This window comes from Alosa sapidissima, chromosome 14 (genome assembly GCF_018492685.1).
Source record: "Alosa sapidissima isolate fAloSap1 chromosome 14, fAloSap1.pri, whole genome shotgun sequence".
NCBI classification, from domain to species: domain Eukaryota; kingdom Metazoa; phylum Chordata; class Actinopteri; order Clupeiformes; family Clupeidae; genus Alosa; species Alosa sapidissima.
In genome coordinates this window covers 20,089,810-20,117,161 of record NC_055970.1, presented here as the reverse complement: position 1 = coordinate 20,117,161, position 27,352 = coordinate 20,089,810, and the positions used below count along the sequence as shown (strand labels likewise).

Below are 27,352 nucleotides of genomic sequence, written 5' to 3'. Positions count from 1 at the left end.
TGTAGAACATTTTTCAGTCAGCTTTTTCCTGTAAACCCCATTTGTACTGGCTTTCACTTTGGTACATTGCTTTATTGCAAACACGACTTTTAAATGTACTGGCATAAATTGGCTTGCTCAATTTCAGTGAAGAAGAAAAGTAATATAGGGACTTTTAATACTGTGTATAATTAGTGTTTAATACACAGATGCAGCCAAAAGAGGAGATGTAGCCAGTGCTTTAAATCCCTCAGATAGACAAGCTGTGGATCTGCTGGGTGCTCATAGCAATCCTGGCAGTCGACTCAGAGTCAGGGAGGAGGTAAGAGTGGGTTTACCTTCACACAGCGCGATGCAGTTGAGGTTTCGACTCTGCAGGAATCTAGACTGGATACACCGACTCTGAGGATCCACAGGGTGTGAGGCAACAGACACACACGCACACAAACACAAACACACACACACACACACACACACACACACGCACATGCACACGCACGCGCACGCGCACGCACACGCACACACACACAAACACACAGGTCAAACATAGGCTACTAAGCAAGAATTTGCTTCCGTCTAATACACTTTATAAAAATAATGGTCTCTCTCTTTCTCTTTCTTACACACACACACACACACACACACACACACACACACACACACTTACTATACGTATTTCATCCTCACTATCTGAGGATGAACACACACTGTTGCTCTCCGATTCACACACCTGTACCTGTGGAATGGTGTTCATGCGATTGTATCGCTGCACCAGCTCATCTTTGGTGGGCATTCGGTGTTGTCCTTTCCCCATCCCTAAAAACAAACACACACACACACAATTATTAATAGGACATTACTGCTATGTAGATTACCCAGGGCCGCAGTCAAATGGTTTAATGTGATTTTAATTATCCATGATATGTTATTGTGATAGTGCAACCAATTGCTTTGCCAAAGAATACAAGGAGACACAGACCTAAACCCACAGACACACACTGTGTCTACATAGACACAATGAAAATCAACAGGTGTGATGCCTCACAGAGACAATGGCATGAAGGAGGCTCACCTCACCGTCTTAGCCTCACACACACACACACACACACAGAAGGTAACACCCACACACACACATACACACACACACACACGCAGCACAGCTGTAGCAGACAACAGAAACCATGGATCAGCAGGCAACACATATACTGTGGATCAGACTGAGAAAAACAGAGTGTGAGAGAGAAAGAAATAAAGAAAGAAAGACAGAAAGAAAGAAAGGGACAGAGAGTAAGAGAGATCACAAGAACAAGGATGCCATGATGAAATGCTAAAAGCAACATTGCAGAGCCAGTCAGTATATGGGTGCGAAAGATGAACAGATGAAGAACAAGTGAGAACAGAGAGAGAGAGAGCGAGAGAGAGAGAGAGAGAGATAGAGAGCACCAGCACGCCTACCTGAGTATCCAAAGGATATACTGGAGATGGGACTTAGATAGATGCCCTTGCCGTACGCTGCGCCATGCAGCTTGGGTTCGGGAAGAGCAGGAGGAAGAGAAGTCAGCGAAACAGAGAGAAACATGGACACACAGGGAGAAAGAGAGAAAGGAAAAGAACAAGAAAAGAAGGATAGGACAAGCAAAGATCGAAACAGCAGATCTGGGCAAATCACCCCTGAAGAACCAACAGAAGAGGAACAGCACTCTTGAGCTGTTCTTTTATACACATGAAGGTGGCAGATCCTCCCATATACTCTCCTCTACACTCACACATGAAAACACACATCCATGTACACACACACACACACACACACACACACACACACACACACACACACACACACACACACACGTTCCCAGCCCCAGGAGGAGTCTCAGGAATAGGATCTTCCATCTAATAGACAACAAATAAGTGAAAGTATGAAAGTAGTACTGGAAGACTCCAATGACAATGACAATGGCGACATCACTTCCTTCCAGTTCGCCTTTACCCAGGAAGAGGAGAAGTTCTGGTGGACTCCTAAACAGACAAGTGTGAACTTCCCCAAGTGCAAAACGAAGAAGAGGATGGTTGCAGAAGATGAGGGAGACGAGAAAGAGGACGGTGAAGAGTATGCTGCAGAGGCTGAAGACTGGGGACAGTCTGACCGCAGGACAGAGCCTTGACCACAGCATGGGCCACAGGCCTGACCCGCTGCTGTTTATGGGGAGGAGTGAGGAGGGAATAAAAGCAGGAAGGGAGATGTGATAATGAGGTGAGGTGTGTGTGTGTGTGTGTGTGTGTGTGTGTGTCTGTGTGTGTGTGTGTGTGTGTGTGTGTGTGTGTGAGATAAAGTGTGTATGTGTATGTGAGTGTTTGTGTGTGTGTGTGTGTGTGTGTATGTAAGGGCAAGGGGTGAGATGAAGGAGTGCTAGGCCAGACCAAGGAGAGAAAAGATCCCACCTGACATGAGCAACTGTCAGCGAGATCCCACAGAACTCTTCTCCAGTGGAGGTGCATTTGTGATTGCCTTCAGGCGACACAAAGGGCGTTGGCGCCAGTATCTGCCACTGCTTTGGCCGCGGCTGATGATGACGACGACGGCGATGATGACGGTGATGGGGGTGATAAGGATGACGATAAGCAGAGAGGATGGCAGACACTGAGAGGACGAGAGAAGGAGGGAGAGAAGACGAGAGGAGAGGCGACGAGATGATGAGAGACGGCGTGGAGGACGAGTGCGTCTGAGATGGATGAGCGATGTGATGTGAGCGAGTGTGAGGTGACTACAGAAAAGGACAAATGCCAGGTATGTGGGAGAGAAAGAAAGAGAGAGATAGAGGGAGAGAGAGAGGAATGATGATCTATGGGAGGTAATGGGCTCATAGAATCATAGCTTCCTCCAAAAGCGATGAAGCTGCATCAGACGCTAAGGCACCAAACGCTGTGTTATGCATTCTCCTCACTTCCTGGGCTCCTGTTTAGACCAATGAGATATGGTCTACATCTCATTCACTGTCTAGTGGGAGAGGAGAACTCTCATCAAGAAAAACAAAACAAAGATGGTGCTCCTCAATGGTTCTCTTGGATAGGGTCAAAAAATGAAAACAGAACACATTTACACATTTTTCTTTTACTGCTAACAAGGTGGTGTGATCCAGCATTTCCAACCTGAAAACAAGACATTCTAACCAACAAACTCCAAACATATATCAAAACAACAAACACACACACACACACACACACACACACACACACACACACACACACACACACACACACACACACCGACACATCTCTCTCTCTCTCTCTCACACACACACACACACACACACACGCACACACACACACACACACACACACACAGGCACAGACGAAGGGGAGAGGGAAGTTCTCCTTAGCCCACCATTTCCCACATCAGGCCGACAGGTAAGCCTCCAGTCCACCAGAGGGCTCCACCACCCTGTCCTCCCTGCACAGGAAGAGGCGTGGCGCCCTCCACTGCCAGACCAGTAACAAGTAGAGCCTGACATCTAACCTTGGAGGCGTTACCGGTGAGCCCCTGTCCAATCAGATCATCACCCCTCAACCCACCCACCCGGCCTTTTTTATGAGACAATTGACATGGAAGCTGGCACCAAGACTGTCAAAATGGAACAGCGGGACAGGCGACCCATGCCACCACCACAGGGGCGGGCACAGGGCCTGTTCACGAGGGGAATGCGTCTTACTGCTGGAGTTACGGTACATACCTGCAGCTTGGTATAAGAGGCATTGACTAGTCCATTTCTCAGAACAGAGTGCCAGTTCTCTATGTGGGAACCACTAGAGTGGGTGCAGAGAGAGAGAGAGAGAGAGAGAGAGAGGGAGAAAGTGAGAGCAAGAAAAGACAGAGAGAGAAAGAAAGTCAGAGAGAGAGAGAGAGAGAAAGAAAGGTGAGGATGGACAAACATTTTTTCCTGAAATAATTTTGTTAATGCTTGCGCAATCACCAGATTCTAAATAAGCTTCTATTTGTATCCAAGCCAAACCCTATGCAACATAGCTTTTACCATTAGTGTTAGTGGCCTAAAGTTATTATGTAAATTACATTTTTTCACAGTCCAGCCAAGTACTCAATCTATCCTGATGGCATTAAAAACAGGACTATATACTTGAATGTAATTTGAGGGCTTATTAGCACATTGGCAACCAGATTGCACTCAGCATTTGAGGAGGGAAGGTCTGGGCTCGATGGCTGTGAGGAGAACTGAGAGATTGCGTTGAAATCGAGCAACGATGAGCGTGGCATCTCTGGGTGGGGTAAACCCAGTGCAAACATCTGTCTGGCGACTGGCATCACTCTCATTTTTGCTCTTCTCAGGTGCAGAGTCTGACATGACAAGAAGGTCCACCGGAAGCTTCAAACCAAACCTGCTCTCTCTCTCTTTCTCTATCTCTCTTCATCCATCACCCTCTCTCTCATTCTATTTACCGCTCCCTCTTTAACTCTCTCAACTTTGGTTGACTTTGGTCTCTCTCTCTCTCCTTCCACCTCCATCTCTTTCTTTCTCTTGCTCTCTAATGCTTCATATTATTCTCCAACTCTCTCTCCCTCCCATCACTCCCCTCTCTCCTCTATTTCTCCTTCTCTCTACCCTCCTCTCTCCTTATCTCTATCCTCCTCTCTCCCTCTCATCTAATGTCATCACATCTCTCTGAGGGGTTTGGGGTAAATCTCTGGGGGTCATGCAGCCGAACTCTCCTGTTATTCTTGGCTGAGACACTGCCCCAGGAGACGGGCAGTTGAGTGGGGAAGTGTTCCCTGAGGGACGGTGGTGTGGCGTGTGGAGTGTGTGTGTGTGTGTGTGTGTGTGTGTATTTGGGGGGGTTCGTTGGTTGGAGGGAGACAGAGAGAGAGAAAGGCAGAGGGAGCGAGAGAGGCTGGGAGACTGAGGCAGAGCCCCCCGGTTCAGTGTCAGAGTCGGCTCTCCACGTAGGCTACACAGCACCACCTGAGCTCCCATTGCCCTCCACAGCCTATCTGTCTGGATGGAGATACCTCAGGGCACGTCAATGACAAGATTCAGACACCATTTGCCCTAATGTGTGTGTGTGTGTGTGTGTGTGTGTATATGAGCTTATGTCAGTGTGGCTGATGTCTGGTGGGTGTATCGTGTATTGTGTGTCTGTGTGTATGTGTGTATGTGTCTGTGTATCTGTGTGTCTGTGTGTCTGTATGTGTGTGTGTGTGTGTCATCAAATAAAAAGAATAACTTGACAGGACATCAATATGAAGCCTTGGTGACCTTCAAGCCTCTATCTGGCAGGGTGCTGTTAAAGCCTGCTTTACTGCTTAGCCCTGTCAAGGATGTGGATCCTCCAGAAGCCAGCCCTCCCACTCCACAGCCCCCCAGGGACTGGCTCTCCGAGTGAGGGGCCAGGGTGGGTGGGGTGGTGTATTGGTGGGGCACTCACTGAAAGGCGAAAGTGCTACCGTACAACTTCTTGGCCGTCCGGAAGCGGGCCTCCTTGGCAGGCGGACTGCTCAGGAGCAAGAACTGGTGTGAAGTGTGCATGAACTTCAGTTGCTGTGGGACACACACACACACACACCCAGAGATAGAGATAAGAGAGAAAGAGAGAGAGAGAGAGAGAGAGAGATTGATGGGTAAAAGAGAGGAGGTGTAAGAGGGTATGGAAATATTAGCAGACAGAGAGGACGGGGGAGAGGAAGAGGAAGAGGAAGAGGAAGAGGAACAAAGAGAGAGAAAAAAAGAATATTTGAGAGAGCAGAATAGAAAAAAATGAGTGGTGCAGAAAGGATAGGGGAGAGAAAGAGACAGAAAAAGAAAAAAGAAAAAGAGGAGGAAGAAGATATGTGGGTGAGGGGATAAGAGAGAAGACAAAAGAAAACAGAGACACAGACAGAGAGATCCATCAGGCATAAAATAAACATTAGCAGCACTTCATAAATAAATAACTACTTACATTGTCATCCACGGCTCATTGAAACAAATAAAAACTGGCAATCATTGGCTAACTGTGTGCCGGGGAGTGAGGAGCTGGTGCTGGTGATGAGTTACTCAATCACACCCTCCTCACCGGCTGCTGCGGCTTAGTGCCGTTTGGGGGAGAGGAGGAGGAGGAGGAGGAGGACGGCAGAGCCTCCCCTCACACTGCCACCTCTGAGGTTCTACAGAGCTGGACCGTCAGCCACAGAGTGGACGCAGACAGGCAGATAAAACTTCACAGAGACGGGGGGGGGAGAGAGAGAGAGAGAGAGAGAGAGAGAGAGAGCGAGAGAGAGAGAGAGAGAGAGAGAGAGAGAGAGACACTGTGTCTCAAATGGCGTACTTCTGCACTTACAATAATTTGAGTGTGTTCACACTGACAAATCCAACGACACGAAGGGCACTGCAAGTCCCCCGGATAATGAACTCATAGCGGTCAAAAAGCTAAGTGTGGAACACTGGACACTTTTCGCCCTCAACGGACGCCATGTTGGATACATAACGGAAGGGGAGGGGACATTTTCAAACTCCTCGCGGTTGAGAAAGCTGAATCAGCAGCAGTGGAAAACACACTTTACAGAGGTACAAGCAAGTTAAAACATAAACTGTTCATGTGTTGACACAGACCATGTCACTGTCGAATAGAGGAAACCAATAAAGTTATAATTAAATGTTGCAATCGTCATTTCCGTTAAAATTCTGTTAAAATTCATGAACTCTGCCAGTAAGCACACAGTTCACACAGGGCACTGCATGAGAAAGTGTACTCACAGAAGTACGCCATTTGAGACACATTGAGAGAGCGACAGAGAGAGAGAGAGAGAGAGAAAATAGACAATAGAGACAGACAGAGTGACTGTGTGTGTGTGTGTGTGTGTGTGTGTGAGTGAGTGAGTGAGAGAGAGAGAGAGAGAGAGAAGAGGGGGGAAGGGAGAGATGAGGGAGATGTCTGTCTCTCTCCAGAATGTCAATCAAACCACACAAGGGGAGGAAATGGATGCCTACCCGACTGAGTGGCAGCTTGACGATATGCGATCTGTTACTAGATATGATCCTGCACAGAAAAAAGACAGCAGGAAAATTAGGTAGAGACGTGAGAGTGTGTGTGTGTATATGAGTTTGTATTTGTGAGAGTATGTGTCTGTGTGTGCGTGTGTGTGTGTGCGTGTGCGTGTGCGTGTGCGTGTGCGTGTGCGTGTGCGTGTGCGTGTCCGTGTGTGTGTGTGTGTGTGATCCTGATCAGTACAGTACATTTCCCATACAGTGTAATAAGCAAACAGTAACGCTGTAATGGAGTAGACAAAGGTTTAATTCCACTGATTATACAGGGAGTGATGAATGGGTGTGACTAACCATTGCAGAAGGGGATGAGCCAGCGGATCAAGCTTGTCCATTTGCTTCTTGATCTCCAGGTATGAGCCCTGCCAATAAGCAAGCCCACAGTCAACCTGCACTCTACATGAACCCACAGTCCCTGCCAAAGCTCTACACTGTCTGAATAGGGATAAAGGAATCGGCATCAAAGAGCGATCAGCCCACTTCTCTACCACACAGAGATGATATGTTGTGGAGGAGCCTTTGGGATCAAAGTGACTGGCCACATAAGCTGTCAATCAGAGTCTTTCAAAGACTTCACTTCCTTTCTGTGTCTCAGAGCTCTACACCACAAGACTGCTCCAAATGTAGCTATCTAGCTTAGACTGACATGTACACTCAGGAAACTGATGAAATCAGGTTATACTGAACAAAGTTGAAAATAACATTTTAATGAATATTCTGTCACTAACACTCATGTATGAGTTTTCTCTCTCTGTCACATGGCAGTTGTGGGACTTGTATGTGTTCATGAATACATATAATAACTTGTAAGTGTGGTGGTAGTGTAGTGGCTAATGAGCTGGGCTAGCATGCAGTAGCCAGAAAAGTTGTGGGTCCAATTCCTGCCTTCCATCATTGTGCCCTATAGCAAGGCACTTAACCCCGAGTTGCTCTGGGGAGAATGGCCCTTGTAATATAATTGACATAATAAGTTGCTTTGGATAGTGTCTGCTAAACGAATAAATGTAATGTTCTATAAGTGAATTTGACACTTCAATGACAGCCATGTTTTAGTATAACCCACTACAGCCCTGTGGTGGTCCTTCACTGCCCCACAAACCCCCCTTGTCCATCCCTCTGTACCTGGGTCATCTCTCGGATGGACATGACACTGTCCAGTGCTTTCTGCAGTCTCTCATAGTTCTTCTTCTGTGACCAGGGAGCAAGAGAAGGCAAGAGCCGGGAATCAATAGGACAACGGGAGGGAAACAGGCGGTTAACATTTCATTTGAGTGGACACTGGTTATGGAGGAAACAACATGTTAAATACTGTATATGCCACCAAGTCTGTGTAACATGTATAAATATATCCTTTTACACTACTACAATTATTTTGAAATAGTAAACAATGATATATAAGAAATGTTCTGTTTATGAATAATTTAAGACCCTGTTTTCAAGTTGTGTTCTGGGATGATCTGGTCAGAAGTGGACAGCACTAAACACAAGTGTAACCATCACCAAGACACATTGAGACTTGATCACTCAAACCATTTGCTACGGTGGTTTAGGATGTATTTTTATCACATATCTTTTGTAGTGTAAACGCTCATTAAGCAATATGACACAAGAGGGAGTGGTGTTAAGAATATCACCACAGCTGCCGAAGGTAATTAGGCCGTGCAGGTAACGCAATAAGTGGACTGATTACTAGCTGCAAAATGACTGAGTGGGAATGTCCTGATATATCGTCTCATGATGATTCCTAGAATGCCTCTCGTCCATACAGAAATTACTAAATAGTTTGACTAGACCTAACTGTTGAATAATGTATAATTCTAATGTATCCCACACAATGGCTATGACATTGGCAGTAACAATATCTAAACACAAGTGGTCAAACGTCTCTACCTGCACACCTTGGATACATGTATAAATGGGTGGTGTAGTGTTCAAGGAGCTGGGCTAGCGTGCAGTAGCCTGAAAAGTTGTGGGTTAAATTCCCAGCTTCCACCGTTGTGCTCTTGATCAAGGCACTTAAGCCCAAGTTGCTCCGGGGACAATGTAATCCCTTATAATACAGTTGACATAATGTATGTAAGTCACTTTGGATATCAGTGTCTGCTAAATGGACAAATGTAAATGACATGTGTCTCTGCTGTCTGCTTGAGATCAAATTGCCCAAGACACATTTTAAAAACATGCCCTTGCTCACCCCATAACCCAGAACTATTATTCAAATTCCACAGCCCAAATTCCAAAAATTCTAAAAGAGCATCATCACCTTGGGGTTGAAAGCCAGGGTTTTGGGGTCATTGGGGTCAACCACAGAGGGGTACGGCTCGAAGATTATGCTCTTCCGGGGGGACTCCAGGGCAGCACGACACATGGCTACCAGCAGGTCCACCACCTGTAGACAGGAAGTCCCATAATTCCACAGCCACCTACCAGCTATCTACAAACACTTTCTCTTACACACACACACACACACACACACACACTCTCACGTAGGCCTACATAGAACTTTCCTCACACAGACAGCAGAGGCAAAGTAGTGAGCTGTAAGCCCTTAAGTCAAACAGAACTGAGCTGGTCTCTGAATGGGATTCAACAGAGAGGGCAGGGGTTTACTGGGAGTGTGAGTGGGTGAGGATGGATGGATGTTGTATACAAAGAGACAGGGAAGGAGAAAGAAAGAGCATGATAGAGACCAGGATAGACTTATTGTAAATACAGTTATAGTCAGGTACAATAGATGGATACACAGGTGAATTGATTGACAATTTGATAATCCAGATGTCCTCTGTACAGAGTTATAAGGAGTGTGTGTGTGTGGGGGGGGTAGCTGTATTGTCTTGTGTAGTTTAAGAGATGAAACTGTCGTGAATGTTGTGTGTTTGGGGTGGACTGGACAGAGGGCAATCACCTCGGCTCCTGTCGCAACCTCCTCTGCCGCCCCAGACATCACACCCAGAGTGTAGAAAGAGAATACACACAGCTCCCGTGTGCAAACAGCAGGCTAAACACACACACACACACACACACACAACCATAAACACAAATAAATATTATTTTCTCTGAATCATTATTATTGGCAAACAAAAACAGTTTGGACAGATGTGTTGTTATGGAGAAAATGAACAAGCCGGAGGAAATGGCCTGTTTAACGAACCTAATGAGTATCAGCAGTGCATTAATCACACTTATCAGCACTCTCACATTTAGATTTATTCATTATGCAGACGCTCTCATTCAAAGCCATGGACGGCACAAGTCAAAAGAAGGTTTTCATCAGTATGTGCTCCCCCAAGGAATCAACCAAAGGTCTTAGGGTTGTTAACACTTTGCTGTACCCATGGCACCTTAGTACTGAAGTGGAGTTACAGGAGGTTTTACCATGCAGGACAAAGAGGAGGTTAAACCACACAGGAGAAATAGAAGGTTAAACCATGCAGGAGATAGAGGAGGTTAAACCATGCAGGAGATAGAGGAGGTTAAACCATGCAGGAGATAGAGCAGGTTAAACCATGCAGGAGATAGAGGAGGTTAAACTATGCAGGAGATAGAGCAGGTTAAAGGCAAACTATGCAGTATTGGCAATTTCCTTATTGTTTTTTTTTTTTCAGTTTTTGCTTATTTTTCACTTGCTCTGTCATGACGAATGTCTGAGAAACTCCATCGCTACCTTTTTCTAGCCGGTGCCTGGCGTGTGTGTGTATCTGAATGCAGTAAAGCAATTCGTTACACTCGTTATACTTCCTGACACTGAGGCCGTCGGCCCGCCGGCCCACAGTTGCAAGGGTGGTTTTTCCGCTCACAGGCGCTAGGGGGAAGCGAGACGGCCACCATTCAACCCGAAAAAAGTCATATAACCATTCCAATGACTCTGAAGCTGGTAAATGAAGGTACATTAAGCTAAAAAACTTGCATATTAAGCTAAAGAACCTGCATAGTGTGCCTTTAAACCATACAGGAGATAGAGGAGGTCTCACCTTGAGCATGGAGCCGTTCTGAAAGACGTGCTGTTCGTCGCAGACCACACAGTACTCGTTCAGAGTGGGGATACGCTGCTCGGCATACTTCATTATCTGTGAAGGAGAGACGAAACACACACATGCCCTACCAATCTTCTCATGCATCTCACAAAACAAGCCTGCAGAGGACAACAACAGTTAAATAATATGTCCTCCTGCCCATCTTGCAGCCTCATCCAATACCAGAATGATTTTCAACCATGAACCTTCACTCAGTTACCCTCAAAGTTTTTTTTCATGATTTTACAAAACAATCAACAACAAACAATCTGTAACAATCACCTGAATAGATACATACTTCCCCCTCCCTTCAAAAAAAGAAAAATAAATAACATTTAGAAAAATAAAAATGCTATTGATTGCCCCACTCTGCTGCCAGTGATGCATATTTGTGACACCACAGCGCCCTCTAGCGACTCCTACCTGCACTAAGAAGCCGTACTCCAAGGTGGGGATGTTCTTGCAGTGTCCGCCCGCCTGGGATGAGAAAAACAATTCAATCAGCTGCCTCGTGGTAATCTGCGCTGGGGCCCTGGCCGCCGGGACAGCCACAGTCTGATGGGTCAAGTCAAGAAAAGCATTATGGGAAGGGGGCGCCAGCCAGCCATGTCAGGAGGAGGTGGGTGGGGGAGGAGAGGCAGAGGGCAGTTTTTTTGGTTTGGGGTGCTTTTCTGTCCAGGGGCAAGTGGGGGTGACGTCAGGGGGTGGGTGGAAAAACAAATGTTATCACAAGAGTGCCGGGGAAATGGTTATTCAGTGGATGTATACACACACACACATGCACACACACGCACGCACACACACACACACGCACACACACGCACACACACGCACACACACGCACACACACGCACACACACACACACACACACACACACACACACACACACACACAGAAATGTCTTCTTTCTGAATGGTGTGAACAGAAAGTGGGGTACAGAAAGCGACACAATAAGTGGAATATAATATGGAAGTGTGTTTGGTCAAATCCATGTCAAATCCGCTCAGTCCAATGAGATGATCCTCTATTATGAACACCGACTGGAAATTCAATAACCTTTCAAGGCTCATCTTAGATTAAAGGCTGTTTGTTTACTGCTGACTATATTTGATTAGTAGCCAGAGGTTCCTCACTGGGCAATTGCTTATTTTGTTTTCACATAAGCATACTGTTAGGACACTGATCATTAAATGACTATTAAATTATAATGAATATGTAATGGCTTAACAAAGGGGTAATCTATTGCCTCTCACAGCCCATTATCCATGTTAATACACAGACAAATGTGTTTTTAAATCATACCTTATTTAATATAATCAGAACAAAATATAATATTAATTATATAAACAGAGATTTAGTCTTTAGACGTTTCAATGCCTCTGGGTCAGTAATAGTGGGTTGCAATTGATCCTTCTAGTGCACCAACACCATCTGTGGCTGCATCGAGAATGGTATCACCGTGACAATGAGTGATGATGCAGTTACTGGCCTGAAGTGCATGCTGGGAGTTGTAGTCATTAGGAGCTGGGTAGGCAAGTGAAGGTTGGGTAGAAGGTTTAAGTAGATGAGATTGGGATTGAATGAGAGAGAGATATTAAGGTGGGTGCTTAAGATGGGGTGTGGAGGTGGGGGAGAGGTGCAGGCATGTTATTGGCTACTCTGGGGCTAGTTAAGGCAGGTGGGGGGTCGGACCTGGCTGTTGGGGGGGTAGCTGAAGAGCTCCCCCTTGGGGTTCTTCATGGTGCAGGAGATAGAGCGGTTCATGAGGCGGGTGACTCGCAGCTCGGGCACACTCAGTTTGCCCTTCAGCACCGTGTCCTGGATCAGAGGGAAACTCGGGGACCTGGTCACACACACACACACACAAACACACACACACACAAGAGAGAAAGAGACAGAGAGAGAGAGAGAGAGAGAGAGAGAGAGAGAGAGAGAGAGAGAGAGAGAGAGAGAGAGAGAGAGAGAGAAGGACAAAATATATGTAGTTACACACAGGGCAATATGTTCCTTGTTCTATTGGTAGGGGATTTCCTAGAGGAGCCAAAACTCTCACTTTTACATGCATGTACTTAAACCCAACACCCTAACCTATGCCTTATAACACCCTAACCTATGCCTTATAACACCCTAGTCTATGTATTATAACACAACAGAGGACACTACAGAGATACTTAACAATACTTTCTATCATTAGTATTTTCTTAAATTGGGCCCAAGACACTAGCCTGGCCACACCCACCTAGAATCTCCTTTCAGTGATCTATTAGTCTGGCAGATGACAATACACTAACGTTTCTCTCACACACCAGAGACGACGGGCCAATCAGCAACAAGAAGGAGACAACGCTACATTTTCGAAAATCAAAAGTGGCTGTGGTAAACGGTAGTAGCAACGCCTGCAAAAAATTGCAGTCGGAAACATGTGTAAATTTATGTACAGCAAAGGTAGGCCGACATACATTGTTCCTTTACTGCCGATTTATGGTTTATTATCAGTTTGTAAAGATTAGGCAAAGTAGGAAGTAACATTAGGAATCCCTGATCAATGTAATTAGTTAGGCTGGACCATTGATTTCAAAGTTCCCACAAAGTGTATACCGGTTATGATGCTAGAGTTGAAACATTTCCCAATCATGAGAGGCCAGACTCTCTTCACAAACTGAAACGAAGTAGTGAGTCTGGTATTACCAGGCTACCAAGACACCTCCAGAAGGTTCAACAGTGGTGTTTGGTATCCCAGACCCACTCCGATTCATACTCCTGATAGGTGAGAACACATGTCAGTACCAGTGGTGCAGTCTAGTTAGCTGTAGTAGGTATACTGTGATGTAGCCTTGTTAGTTGTAGTGGGTATACTGTGATCAACCCCAAATGTTAATACATATCCTTGCCTATTTTAAGTGGGTATACTGAGATGGTCATGCTTTTTAGGTGGAAATACTACGTAGTTCTGCGCATCATGTAGACTACACCACTGGTCAGTACCAAAAATAAAACAAATACACCTCAAGATACACCCCAAGACTGAGAGACAACCATGACGGAAAGCCAGTCCAACAAAGATCTTCAGCTGTACTCCCCATTTGCTGGTACAAACTATTAGTGTTCTCCCATTCCGCTAAAGATTATGATGGTTAACAATTTAAAATCAGCCCAGTGTCTCATAGCGGTATATCTTAAATCAGGGGCAGTAAATGCAGACACAACAGAGACATAGAGAAACGCTGCTCGTATAAAGATGGACAGTCCATCTAATTACGCAGCTTTGTCATTGACCGAATAAATTGCCATGCAAAACAGCAAGTTGACAAGTTGTTGTGCTTCTGACAAGTTGTACTCTCATAACGAAAGAATTCCTATCTCCCCGAAGAAATGAAATGTCAACAATAAGCGTTGTTTTCTTAAGATTGTGTAGCTGTTATGAAACCTGGAAATAATACACCCTTATATAACACAAACACATTCGGTTGAAGTAAAGTACCAGAGAAAACACTGAATGCGATACAAAAGTGAGATTGACATGGCGGATGAGACTGTTTAAGAAGGTGGTTGGGAAATGTGGTTGCCATAGCGGCAGCGGTGGCATACTTCGGTATGGGGGAGAAGATGCTGAGGCCGGCGCGGAACTTCTTTATGGTTCCGCCGGCTTTGAACCAGCTGTGGCGCTTCTCCTGCTGGGCCTTCAGGAACTCATTACTCAGGTGCTTCCACTGCTGGGAGGTGAACGTGGTCAGGATCCTGAAACACACACACACACACACACACACACACACATATATTTATTATACTGTACATTTTTACATGTAAGTGATAATGGCCGCCGAGGTGTCCTGTTATACGGAATAAATGGACGAGGGCGAGGGGCAAAGAACTCCCCGACTCGCAGCGGAGTTGCCTCCGCCCGAGTCCATTAATCCCATATAACTGGACACACCTCGAAGGCCGATATCCCGCTTATCACCCGGTTGCCACTGTAAAGCAAAGTAAAAAAACGCGGTTCCCTCACTAGTTCAGCTTGTTGTACAACTTTCGTTGGCCCTATAACAGCGACAGCTTGTATACAGTTGATTCCATTGTTGCGAAGCCTGCCTCCAGGCTCAACCGTCGTCCTACTATCGTTGTTATAGTTACCATTCATAAGCATTGATATGGAACGGCGATTAAACTTTTTTTTACCAGATCTACTTCATAGGTCTCCCGTTATTCAGAATTAAAAGCCACCCCGCCAGCCAATCAGAAAAAAGTATTTCTTCTCTCCAGGTGATAAATAGAAGGCTTGAATATTTGAAATGTCTTAAAAGGACATCAGATAATGTGTGATTTATGCTGTGGTAAAGTCTAGAGAGGATGCCCAGACAGACAGACAGACAGGCAGGCAGAGAGACAGACCGACTGACTCACTTCTTGAGCTGAAGGCCCAGGCTAAAGCCATCTTTATTGGAGGGCTGGAACACTTCCACTGAGGGTTCTGTGAATGCAGGACAGGGGTTCAGAATGAGCTCTGCCACATCACCACTTTATAGGGACATTCACACGGGCACACAGAGATAACAGTTACTGAGGCACATCATATGAAATAAATAATGATTTATAAACATAAAGTAAATCACTCACATTTACACACACACACACACACACACACACATGCACACACAGACACACACACACGCATGTACGCACACGCATACACACACACACACACACACACACACGCACGCACACACGCACACAGAGATAACAGTTAGTGAGGCATATCATATGAAATAATGATTTATAAACTTAAAGTAAATTACTCACATTTAAAAACACACACGCGCGCGCACACACACACACACATACACACACACACACAAAAACACGCTGTTCTAACCTGGTCCATCCAGATACTGTGAGAGGGAGAAGCGTAGCCTCAGGACGATGGGTTCTGTTCTGATGACCTTCCAGGCGGTCGCCACCTCCTCCTGGTGTAATAGGACATTAGGACACACACACACACAGATACATACATACATACAGACACACACAGACACAGACAGACACAGACACAGACACACACACACACACACACACACACACATTTAGGCAATCACCAAATACCGTGAATAACGTTTCATTTACACAGGGTCATGTCATATGTCTATCTATTCCATGACTGGTAAGGGGGTAAAGGCAGAGTGCAGCCTCGTCTACTCACATCCAGGAAACTGACATTGATCTGGAGGTCGATATCCACATCATCAATGGTCCCATATTCCCTAATATGAGAGATAAGAAATAAATCCTAATCACACAGGGTTATCACATTTTTCTTTTCATTACTTTATATTCTGCCAAAACCAGAAGTGTACATATGACAGGCTAATCATATTATTAAATTGGGTTTGTTGTGTGTGTGTAGGGTGTATAGCTTACCTAACAGAGATGGCGCTCTCTGTGTAAATGTCCTTCACTGCCTCGATATCAGCATCAAGCTGAGGATGCCGGTACAGGTCGGCAGCACAGCTCCCCTGCAGACACACACACACACACACACACACACACACACACACACACACACGTGCTTATGGCCTTCTCTGGTCTGGTCTGCTATGATGGCAGGTTAAATATCAGTTTTTAGGTGGATTTTGTATGATTTAGAAGCTTGCATCAACAACAGCAAGCTAAACATCACTTGCATTGACAACGAGATTGAAAGGGAAAGTCACAAAGACAACACAAAAATGAACGACAGACAGGGAGACAGATAGATAGGGAGGGAGAGAGAGAGCAAGAGGGAGGGAGAGAAGGAGAGAGAGAGAGAGATGGGACCGGGACTGTCTGTAACAGGCACTGATTGGGCAAACAATTCCGTCTTTAATCTCAGTGATGTGTACGCATGTTTCTGGGTGGCGTCCCTGAGATAGTTGCATTTCATGTCTGTCTGATTTGCCAAAAGAGCCTTGGGCCTTGGGAGACAAAAGAATTTTTGCACTAATCTGATTAGAATATTAGCACGCAATATTAAAACACATTGTTGTAGCCTGTTATTATGGGAGACAAGACTGTGGGCTTTCTTCAACAAGCCCGAGTAGCAAAATATTTGGTTATCCAAATCCTCCTGATACTGTTAGATGGTAGATGGCTGTATCAAGTTTTCTTTTTTTCTTGTGATGTCACATCCAGATCAAAGTAATTTCTGTGTGTGTGTGTGTGTGTGTGTGTGTGTGTGTGTGTGTGTGTGTGTGTGTGTGTGTGTGTGTGTGTGCATAACTATGAGAGAGTATTGGTCATGAGTCCTCTCTCACCTGGATGCCATACAAGAACTGCTCGGACTCATTGTCACCATCAGATTCCTCATCAGTCCAGTACTGGCCTTTGACATCCTGTGGAAAATAAACACACATGCAGCCTTTAGATGTTGATTCGGAGATGCTATGTATTACAGCTCTAAGCAACTTTACAATGTGATACAAATTCTTGCATTTTATCTGCAATTAATCACAATGCATTTCCATTTCCATTTATTACCTTGGCAGACACTTTTATCCAAGGCGACATACAGCAATAGAATAACATTTAAGCTACAGAGCTAGCTAGCTAGCTAGATAGATAGATACTTTATTGATCCCCAAGGGGAAATTCAAGAAATTTCAGCTACAGCTACAGCAATAGAATAAGATTTAAACTACAGAGCTACAGCTACAGCAATAGAATAACATTTAATCTACAGAGCTACAGCTACAGCAATAGAATAACATTTAATCTACAGAGCTATTAAGCTACAGAGCTACAGTTACAGCAATAGAATAATATTTAAGCTATGGTGCAGAGGAGATCATAGCTAGGAATTACCACTGCATCTGTCAATAGTAGACTACTAGAGGATAAGAGTGCCTACATTTTAAGTAGAAGTCAAAGTATGCCCCTCATAATATTTAAAATAAATAATAAAAATTCTATAATTCTAAAATAGAAAGGAACAAAATAGATCTGGTCAGAAATGCTCCTTCATATTGGAACAAGCGTTATATGGAGAACTATCCAAATTATGCATATCTGAATTAAACTACTTAAACTATTGCTGTAAACTTTAATGCCTGGCCACTAATATATATTGAATGGCTCCTACAATATTCTGGGCCTCTGTTCCCTCTTACTTCTTTTGTTCCCTCTGTCTGTCTCTCTCTCTCTCTCTCTTTCTCTCTCTTTCTCTCTCTCTCTCTCTGAATATCTCACTGAATCTCTGTCTCTCTCATCATCTCTCTCACACACTCTCTGTTTTCTCTCTCTCTCATTTTCTCTCCCACTCTCCAGTTCTCAGAAAAACACTTTCATCATGCTGACAGAAATGCAACACAAACCCTTCAGGTGGGTCCACCGAGTTCAGGATGTAAAAGCTATTTTTGTCCTGCTACATTTTATGCCCGACATCACATGTGTTAAGAGAAAACAGCTGAATACAGACAGCACTCTATCTAAGCGCATCAAGAACTCAGTCATGCCTTGTGATACACTGAGTAATAGATCAGGGGTAAGAATAGTGTCTTTCTGTGGTGTCCTTTTGTTGGTGGGTCTCTTACCATTGAATCTGCCATTCACTGTGGTTGTTCTGTCAGGCTTCGGCCTTGTGCATCCATTCCAGCTAAAAGCTCCGGTGAGATGGAGCAACGTCCAGAAATTTTGGTAACCAGTGGGGTCCTTTTCTCTTTTAGTGAGTGAGGTCCTTTAGGGTCTTCCCTTCAGATAATGGTGTCCTGTTCTGAAAAGGGGAAAAAATTATTTGTTGGATTTGTGCCATGTGGCAAAATCCAGATTCTGTGCCATCTCTTTTGCAACATCCGTCAATCCACACACACACACACTTTAATTATCTACACTCCACCTTGCCATGTATCCTAGCAACAGCCATCTTTGCCTTATGTCATGATTTCATTAATCAGCGTGGAGGGTGTGTGGGAGCAAGGCTCTCTCTCTCTCTCTCTCTCTCTCTCTCTCTCTCCCTCTCCCTCTCCCTCTCCTGCACTGTTTGCAAATGTTTTGTCCCTATCTGGACACAGAGATGTGTTAAAAAAACAATGCCAGTTGTGTTATTTTCAACACATATTGTGTGACAAATAAAAAAGGAAACAACATAAACTGTGTTATCTCTATCTGGACACAGATATGTGTTAAAAACAACGCAAGTTGTGTTGTTTTCAACACATTAATTTTAAGAGTGTGCTCTCTCTCCCTCTTGATAGCTCCCTTTTTTTGAGTGGGCCTTCTGCTATGGGGACATTTACACATTCCACGAAAATCTCCATTTATGTTGCAGTTACTTATATAAGAGTGGGAAAGTGTGATTTGCCTGGCTTCTGTTGCTGGTAATGTAATTCTTATTTAACAGCCAGTGTTTGTCACACATTAAAAATGTAACTGCTGATTACGAGTTCAAGTTCAAACCATCTGAGGATGGTATGACAACAAATATGATCATAAGTCATAAATCTAAATATGTAGATTTACACTTTCTATTTGATTAGCAGGCTTTACCAATATAATTGCCATTAGCAATCACTACAATGTGGCTCAGAAAACAATGTATTATCTCAAATAAATAGAAATGTAGTGTGACTCCAAAAAGCAAAATGAAGAATCTCTCTATGCTACCGCATATAGTCTACTCAGCCAGTCATCCGTGAGTGTTAACTCCGGGGGACATCATTAACTGTATTATATTGCTTCCTGTGTTGGTCCAAATGTTTGTTTTTTTTTTAGAATTTTTTATTCTGTGAGTCATCATAATTAGGTACCAGGAAGTACATCCAATAAGGTAAAAACAACCTCAATAAAAAAAAAGTCATAACTCATGAGTGGGGAGATTGTCAACACAGTCTAACAAACAACCTAACAAATGCAACCCTCTCAGAAATGTGCAAATTGTAAACATTCACACAAAGCTGCATTAAAAAATGCTCTAATGTTGTTACCTTTAATAAAAATACTACAAACTTGCTATTATTCTTTAGGAATATCATTAGGTCTGTATGTATATGAATTATAAACACATTTTGTCTTGCAATGTTGCACAGCTATCTTCAAATGCTGCACCAGAGAAATTAAATTATTTTCTAAATGAAGTGTATTCCATTAAATGTATAAAAATCTAAACATTTGATGTAACACCACTTGTGTGCACAGTGCACACACACAAACACACACACACACACACACTCTCTCCTTAGGAGCCATAATTCATAATTCAAAAGCATCTTTGCTGCCAGATAACAAATATAATCAAGTTGTTTTGTCCCCCTCTCCTCCTCCTCTCCACCGTACTCAGGCACTGGGTCTTTCCAAATTTTAGCCATTTTGTTTCAGTCCTCAGCTCCTACATTTCCCTCGTCTCATCCCCCCCACCCTCACTGACACACTGCCATACACCCCCCCCCCCCCCCCCTTCAGCAGATCGTGTCTAATCTTTTATAATTCCCACATCAAAGAGCATACGAATAATGACAGCTGTTTCATTTCTGTTTCTGAATAGAAAAAGGCCTCTAAGATGTCACTGTATCCAAGCAACACCTACCATTCCGGCCTCAGCAGCATCGCCTGCCTCCTCCTACCATTATAGAACAACCCCCCACCCCCTCCCTTTCGTGCTTTCTTTTCTCCATCTCTCCTCTCCTCCCTCCCCCTGTCCCCCTCTCTTCTCCCTCCATCCCTTTCCTAACCCTCCGACGCTTGTCCCCAGCCCTCTCTTGTTGCTTCACATACACACACACGGACACTGACATCGTTAAAACGTCCCTCTCTCTCACACGCAAAACACACAATAGACACAGAGAGATTCCCAGTGCCTCCTCCTCCTCCACCCTCCAGGCATCGCTGCCCCATCCATTCTCTCTTACCTCCTCAGGAGATGGAGGGAGGGGAGTCAGGGTTTGGTTGGAGGAGGAGGGGTTGGGGTGTTGATGCTGATGCTGCTCCTGCTCCGCTTCCGGACGCTCCTGCTTCAGGACCCGTTCCAGCTGTCCTCGGCTACGGCGAAACACACATCCCCCCTCTAAAACAACACCTCGGTGAAGCTCAGCCGCAAATTCACCATTTCACGGCTTGTGGTTGAATTCCCTCTTTTTGTCCTTGGTTAGATTTTCCTCTCTTTCTCTTTTCTCTCTCTCTCTCCCTCTCCGTCCAACAGGGGCTATGTGTTTATCTATTGCAGATCTCTACTGCCTCTGCTGTCTTATTTTTTGCCTGACAACACAGAGCAGCCTGAGCATGCTCAGTCAGAGGCAGACGGGGAGTCATGTGACCTGCAGCTGACTGGGTTGTCCCTACTGCTGCTGCTGCCAGGGAGGGGAGAGGGAGGGGGAAATCTGCAGGGAGAACAGAGATGGAGGGAAATGGCTGTGTGCTCTTGGACCCAGTATGTGTGTGTGTGTGTATGTGTGTGTGTGTGTGTGTGTGTGTGTGTGTGTGTGTGTGTGTGTATATTCACTTTAGACAAAAGCGTCTGCTAAATAATAAAACCATGTGTGTGTGTGTTAGTATGGTATGTGTGTATGAACCCTATACCTATATGTGTATGTATGTGGTATGTGTGTATGTGTGTGTGTGTGAACCCTATACCCCTTGTGTGAAAGAATATATTTAGAAAATTAGAATTTGACATGAAAATATCAAATAGGCCTACATGTTTACCTCTTCTTAATAAATTCCTCTGCTCTACTCTACTCTCACCCTGTGGTGATGCACAGTATGTTTGTGGATGAGTCATGTGTGTAGACGTGCATATTTGTGTGTGTGTGTGTGTGTGTGTGTGTGTGTGTGTGTGTGTGTGTGTGTGTGTGTGAGAGAGAGAGAGAGAGAGAGAGAGAGAGAGAGAGAGAGAGAGAGAGAGAGAGAGAGAGAGAGAGAGAGAGAGAGAGAGAGAGAGAGAGAGAGAGAGAGAGAGAGAGAGAGAGAGAGACTGTGCATATGGGTGCACGTGCATGACTAATTTGATTGTGCTCTTCAGACCAGAACTATCATCTGGTCCATTAGGTCACCTTCCTTGCTTTTGGTCTCTAATAAAACGCCTCTCTGTGAAGTGCATGGCAGTGGCTGCTTAGATCAAAACCAGTGGCTGTCCTTAATGACAGTTCACCTGCTTAGCTGAGCAAACTCAGGTAAGTAATGACCCAGGGCAGAGAGAGAGAGAGAGAGAGAGAGAGAGAGAGAGAGAGAGAGATTAGCAACTGGAAAGAGTGTTCAGTGTTCTATTTAGTGACTCACCTGCAGGGGACAGAGGGACGATGACAGTGCTAAAAGTGCTCCTCTTCTCCCGGTTTCCTGTTAAGGAGACATTTGACCATTTACAAGTTCTGATGTTCCGTTTCAACTGAATGATTTAATTTTACAAGCAGCCACATTCCTCTGTGTGAGTTACTCAATTAGGCATGGGTGAATGGATTTAAAGGTCAGAACAAAATAAACGTGCTCCCATATGCAAAGGAGGAAATCAAACTTCTGTCACAGGAAATGTTATTTATTTATTATCATAATATGCATGAGTTTTGCTTAAGCGAACGGTTCTCTTCACTCTCACAAAACACGAACTGTGGCACCACTAACAAACCCATGGAGTTTCAAAACACACAGACAAAAAAACACTGAATAAAACATGACTCTGCACTTCTTGAAGAACACTCATTACTTCTTTCTCCCCCACTTGCCTCTCTCTCTGCTCAGGCCAGTCCTCTCAGAGCCTTGGTGGGATTTGCTGTGGGATTTCCAGGCAGTGAGGAGAGCTGGCCCAGCAGAGGGGAGGCTAATGCTAATGCTCTTTGGCAGCCATAAGGGGTTTGGCCGTCCCGTCCCAGGGGCTGATTGGACTGATTGGATTGTGGGTTTGTCCCTCACCTGGGGCCGCGCGCGTGAGAGTGATCAGGGAGGAGGAAACACACCGGAGGAGGAGAGGAGAAGAGGAGGAGGAAGAAGAGGTGGCCATTGTGAGGAAGCCAAGAGCTGGCACAAGTTTGAGAGGCCTTGGCAGAGAGAGAAAGAGATAAAGAGAAAACGTGTGTGTGTGAAAGAGAGAGAGAGAGGAGTGTCGGCATGGGTAGCGGCAGTAGCAGTGGAGGTGGGAAAGTGGTGGTGCAGGAATGCAGGTGAGTCTGGCAGTAGGGGGCAACAGGGTGGGGGGTGTTGGTGGTGTGTGTGTGTGGGGGGGGGGATGTTAAGTAAGAGCTTGTGGGAGGACACACTGACTGCGTCACAATGACTGCGGGATGAGAGAGAGTGAGATGATTAACATGTGGTCACTGTAGATGAGCTCCTGCTTGCTGTTGACCGAATGGACCCAGTACTGAGAGGGGCCAGAGGCCTCTGTAGACTACTGCACACAAGCTGGAGGACTGTTCAAACCTGTTATCTAAACAACATCAAACAAATAGTCCGAGTAGCTACTGTTCATATGCGTGCAGTGTAGAGTTGTTAATAACTATCGGAGTAGCCTCCACAGCACTGATCTGTCTAGAGCTGATTAGTAGAATTATGATGCACTTCTCATACGGAGATAAGAGACACTGGAGGACAATTACGGAGACTGAGACGCAATGGCATGTGTAACATTATACAGCCAAGATATACAAAACAAGTTATGGTTGTAGGCTATTTTAACTGCTACGTTCCAAATTCCCACATTAGTTTGTAGTATGTGATTTGTAGTAGTTGCATTATTATTTATATTAATTTTGTGTTTGTACATGTGAGTTATTGCTGTAAGCAGTATGTGGGGCAGAAGGTCAGCGGAGAAGACGTTGACAGGTTCACCTGTGGGTCATTCTGTGTCCAATCAGATAAGGTTGTTTCTGCACCGTCTCAGATTTTGTTCAGATCTTGTTTATATCAAGAATGGGTCCCAAACCCAAGGCCTGTAAAATATTTCTGTTCAAATCCTATGTTTTCATATCAGTCTTAGCCCTTGAAATTACTGCCTGAACATCAAATTGTCTGGTAAGCCATGTTTGGGCATTAATATAATGAAAAGCGTTATTCATAGGGAGCCCAAACTTTGTAGGACAAGCATGTTCTCAGTATGACTGAAGCATTAAAAGTTTGTACGGCATTCTCATTGATTTTCTAAAAGGCCAAAAGTGCAAAAAAGTGATATTAAAAATTGTATCAGTGATAGCAGGGATACGTCACTTCTGTTGATGTTTAAACAAAACAGAGAGCTAGCTCGCTACTCCCTCCCCCTCCCTCCCCTGCAATTGAAACTCTCCTAAACGCGCATCTCGTCGGTTATTGGTTCAAAAACTTTATTTTGCCTTTGAGGGGTTGCCAACCCTTGTTGGTAGCAATTGTTTTTGTGTACAGATCTCTGAGCCTAGGCTGCCTACAGAGACGCGTTTTTTTGACGGCCTGCTTATGGGACAAGCAGCTAGCTGATCATTAGGAAAGAGAAGATGAATGCGATCATTTATGTTTGGGCCTTTTTGGGCCTGAAATCGCTGACACAACCTTTAAGGGTATTATAAACTTGTTTTTGTACGCATTTGGTATCAATCATAATTCTTTTCTTTACATACTGTATTAATGTTGTACCAATATTATAGGCACTTGAAAATCTATGTGAAAGTAGCTCAGTGTATGGACATTTAGTGTATAAAGTGGCAATGTTGTACCATAGATAAATACATTGAGTTTTACCCCTTGTTTTTCATATCTAGGGCCTTACTAAACTAATGGGCATGCAATACAAACATTTAACAGTCCAATCAAACTGAGAACATGTCTCTCTTCTACTCTACAAAGTTTGGGAAGGCTAGGAATAATTCTTTTCAAGATATTTATGCCCAAACATGGCCTCCAAGATAAGACATTTCTGAGAGTGTAAAAAAATGAAAACATTGGAATTGAACAAACATATTTTACAGGTCTTAGTTTTGGGACATAAATATTAGGTAGACAAACTTTGAGCAAAATCTGAGACGGTGCAGCAACAATTTTCCTGGATTTTGTCTGATTTGGCACGGAATGACCCTCGTTGTACAACATGAATGGCTACATTTGGCAGTGACCAGTGGCTGTTATAAGTAACCAAACATATCCATACATATACACCCCTGTAGTATGATAGTAGGGGAGGGGATACCAGTTACTTCTACTTTTTTTATTTACTCTGACTCCGACATCTCGTTAGACTGTAGGTGTGTAAACTAACTGTATCTGTAAGATTGGTGTAAGTATGATAGAGTGATGATTGCAGTTCTGACTAAGCCATTCAGTTCCTATTGAATGCACATGTTTGCCTATGACACACACTCTGACATCTTTGTTTGCCCTTCATTGCTCTGGAAAAAAGGCATCTGCTGAATGTGTGACTACTTCTGGAGCATTGCTGTGTTTACTTATAACCACAAGGGGGAGCCATAGCACAAGTTATGAATCTCAGAGTTGCACAAGCTCCTCATCATATTTTAAACACACTGACGTCTATGTGATGAGCTTATAAATTGGGCTTTATGGTTGTGTCATTCAAATAAATACCAAAGGTTAGACTGACCCTAGTGAACGTGCAGTAGGCCTAGTAGGCTGTTTGTCAGGAGTGTCTCATGTTTGTATAGCCTACATATAGGATTACTATAATAAAAGCAGCAGAGCGGTAGAGGACAGGGAGTTTTACATCCGTTCCAGATGCCAGATTGTCTAGAGAAAATAGTGCTGGTAAGCACAGGTTGACTCACCCAGAATTGGGGCAACAGCTCAGTAGTAATTATGTGGTGTACCAAGGTGTTACTCAATTTCCTAAAATTCTGGCAGGGAAGCTTCTTAATACACAAGGTTGAACGGATTATGACCTTTATTTGTTATGATTTAACCAAGATAAAGCTGTAAATGAGCTGTGGTAGCCTATAGGAACTCACATGCGCCCACTACAGGGCTATACCATTATCAGTATAGGGCCGCTCACTGCTGTCCACTTGGTTGCCCTAAGCATAACTGCTGTGTGGTACCCCGCAAAAAAGAAAAACGAAAACAGTTTTGCTGTATAAACAGCCTTCGTTGCTTTGAAAATGGAAGCATTTGATTACATTATAGCTAGACATTTTCTGTTTGCAATAAAAAGTGAATTAAGAGCCTAGCCCCCTAGCTATCTGAGTGGAGTGTGTTTCAATCGGCATTATCATGTGTCCCATAGTTTAAGGGAACGAATAATTGAAGACTTTAATACTCACCAATTCCACTAAGGCAAAGACCACTCTTTTTATTCTCGTCCATTTTCCAAATCACAGTGAGTGCAGCCAATGCTAAAGTGCCCTCTCACAGTTTAAATGGTCAGTTGTGAGAACCGCTTAACGCCTCGTATTTGTTGCCTTCATGATTTCCTTTTAAAAGTTCCTTATTAAAAAGGAGATGTAATTACCAACATTGACAAGCAAGCTGGAACCAGTCACTCCCTCTCTCCCTCTCCTGCACGCTCAAGATGAGTTCCCAATTAAACGGATATTATAAAGTTTATGATATCCCCCCCCCGTCCCTTTTGCCCTCGCACCAATACGCACAGTGCGTGATATAGCAGCGGCACTGCGAATAGAGTAGGCTGTTGTTGGCCTGTGTTGTTGGCTTTTTTGAGATACAGACTTCTCTTGGAAATTGTGCTCTAATATAGGTGACCAGGGTAAACAAAGTCTTGAGAAGACAACAATGCCCCCGAACCTTTCGTTTCATTTCCTACCGGCAAAGCGCATCAGTTCAATCAAGACACGCCTGTGAACGTTCCAACTCTTGAACCATGCCATCGTTCAGATTAAAATTCCACCATTCAATCGCACGTCTCCCTGCTGGTGTACGTGCAGGGTCGTGTGTGCATCTCATTAAAGGGATTTTGACTCCCCCTTCAAGGTTCTGTCTGCTCAAAAGGTTTCAATTTGAGAGGCATTCGGTACAAAAGCTGCCTGTGTCCTGAAGGTTAGCCTAACGCCAGTCAATTATCTTGCGTAAAAGCCAACAAAATAACACATTTCGTTATGTTGCTACGGAGACTATGTTTTTGGTCCATTTCACAAAATATAGTTTATATAAATACTCAGTCATAACGCTGCATGTGAATTTTCAGAACACAGCCTACAATGTATCATTGCAGAATTAAGTAACTGAGTTTTACCAGAGAATATGCCTAGGGCTCTGGTTTTACTCTGACTACCGCATTCTCCTTAGTCACATGCCATAACCATGCTGCTGAAACACGAACGTGAATTCTGATTGGCTACTGTCAGAGCCGCACATTTGTCGCTGTCTTCCTGATAACCTTCCACCCTTACATTTTCAGACATCTAAATAGTTTTCATTCCATTCGATTAGAAATATGAATTTGGGAATCTATG

At 44.3% G+C, this 27,352-nt stretch overlaps 1 protein-coding gene across 1 annotated transcript in view; it reads right to left on the bottom strand.

Moving 5' to 3' along the window:
* LOC121681211 (protein mono-ADP-ribosyltransferase PARP6-like) overlaps positions 1-27,064 on the bottom strand; it is a 30,126-nt gene extending 3,062 nt beyond the window's left edge. Inside the window, exons 1-23 of the mRNA XM_042060805.1 lie at positions 26,704-27,064; positions 22,257-22,313; positions 20,891-21,358; positions 18,581-18,759; positions 17,306-17,383; positions 16,434-16,528; positions 16,216-16,276; positions 15,892-15,982; positions 15,423-15,489; positions 14,610-14,759; positions 12,714-12,864; positions 11,444-11,575; positions 10,979-11,074; positions 9,913-10,005; positions 9,271-9,396; positions 8,130-8,195; positions 7,302-7,369; positions 6,954-7,002; positions 5,413-5,525; positions 3,708-3,780; positions 1,435-1,504; positions 716-795; positions 318-381 (exon numbers count right to left, since the gene is read on the bottom strand). Of these exons, the coding sequence (XP_041916739.1) occupies positions 318-381; positions 716-795; positions 1,435-1,504; positions 3,708-3,780; positions 5,413-5,525; positions 6,954-7,002; positions 7,302-7,369; positions 8,130-8,195; positions 9,271-9,396; positions 9,913-10,005; positions 10,979-11,074; positions 11,444-11,575; positions 12,714-12,864; positions 14,610-14,759; positions 15,423-15,489; positions 15,892-15,982; positions 16,216-16,276; positions 16,434-16,528; positions 17,306-17,383; positions 18,581-18,595 (1,738 nt within the window). The 5' untranslated portion in view covers positions 18,596-18,759; positions 20,891-21,358; positions 22,257-22,313; positions 26,704-27,064. The remainder of the gene's footprint in view (positions 1-317; positions 382-715; positions 796-1,434; positions 1,505-3,707; positions 3,781-5,412; positions 5,526-6,953; positions 7,003-7,301; positions 7,370-8,129; positions 8,196-9,270; positions 9,397-9,912; positions 10,006-10,978; positions 11,075-11,443; positions 11,576-12,713; positions 12,865-14,609; positions 14,760-15,422; positions 15,490-15,891; positions 15,983-16,215; positions 16,277-16,433; positions 16,529-17,305; positions 17,384-18,580; positions 18,760-20,890; positions 21,359-22,256; positions 22,314-26,703) is intronic.
* Between the last annotated feature and the right edge of the window lie 288 nt (positions 27,065-27,352).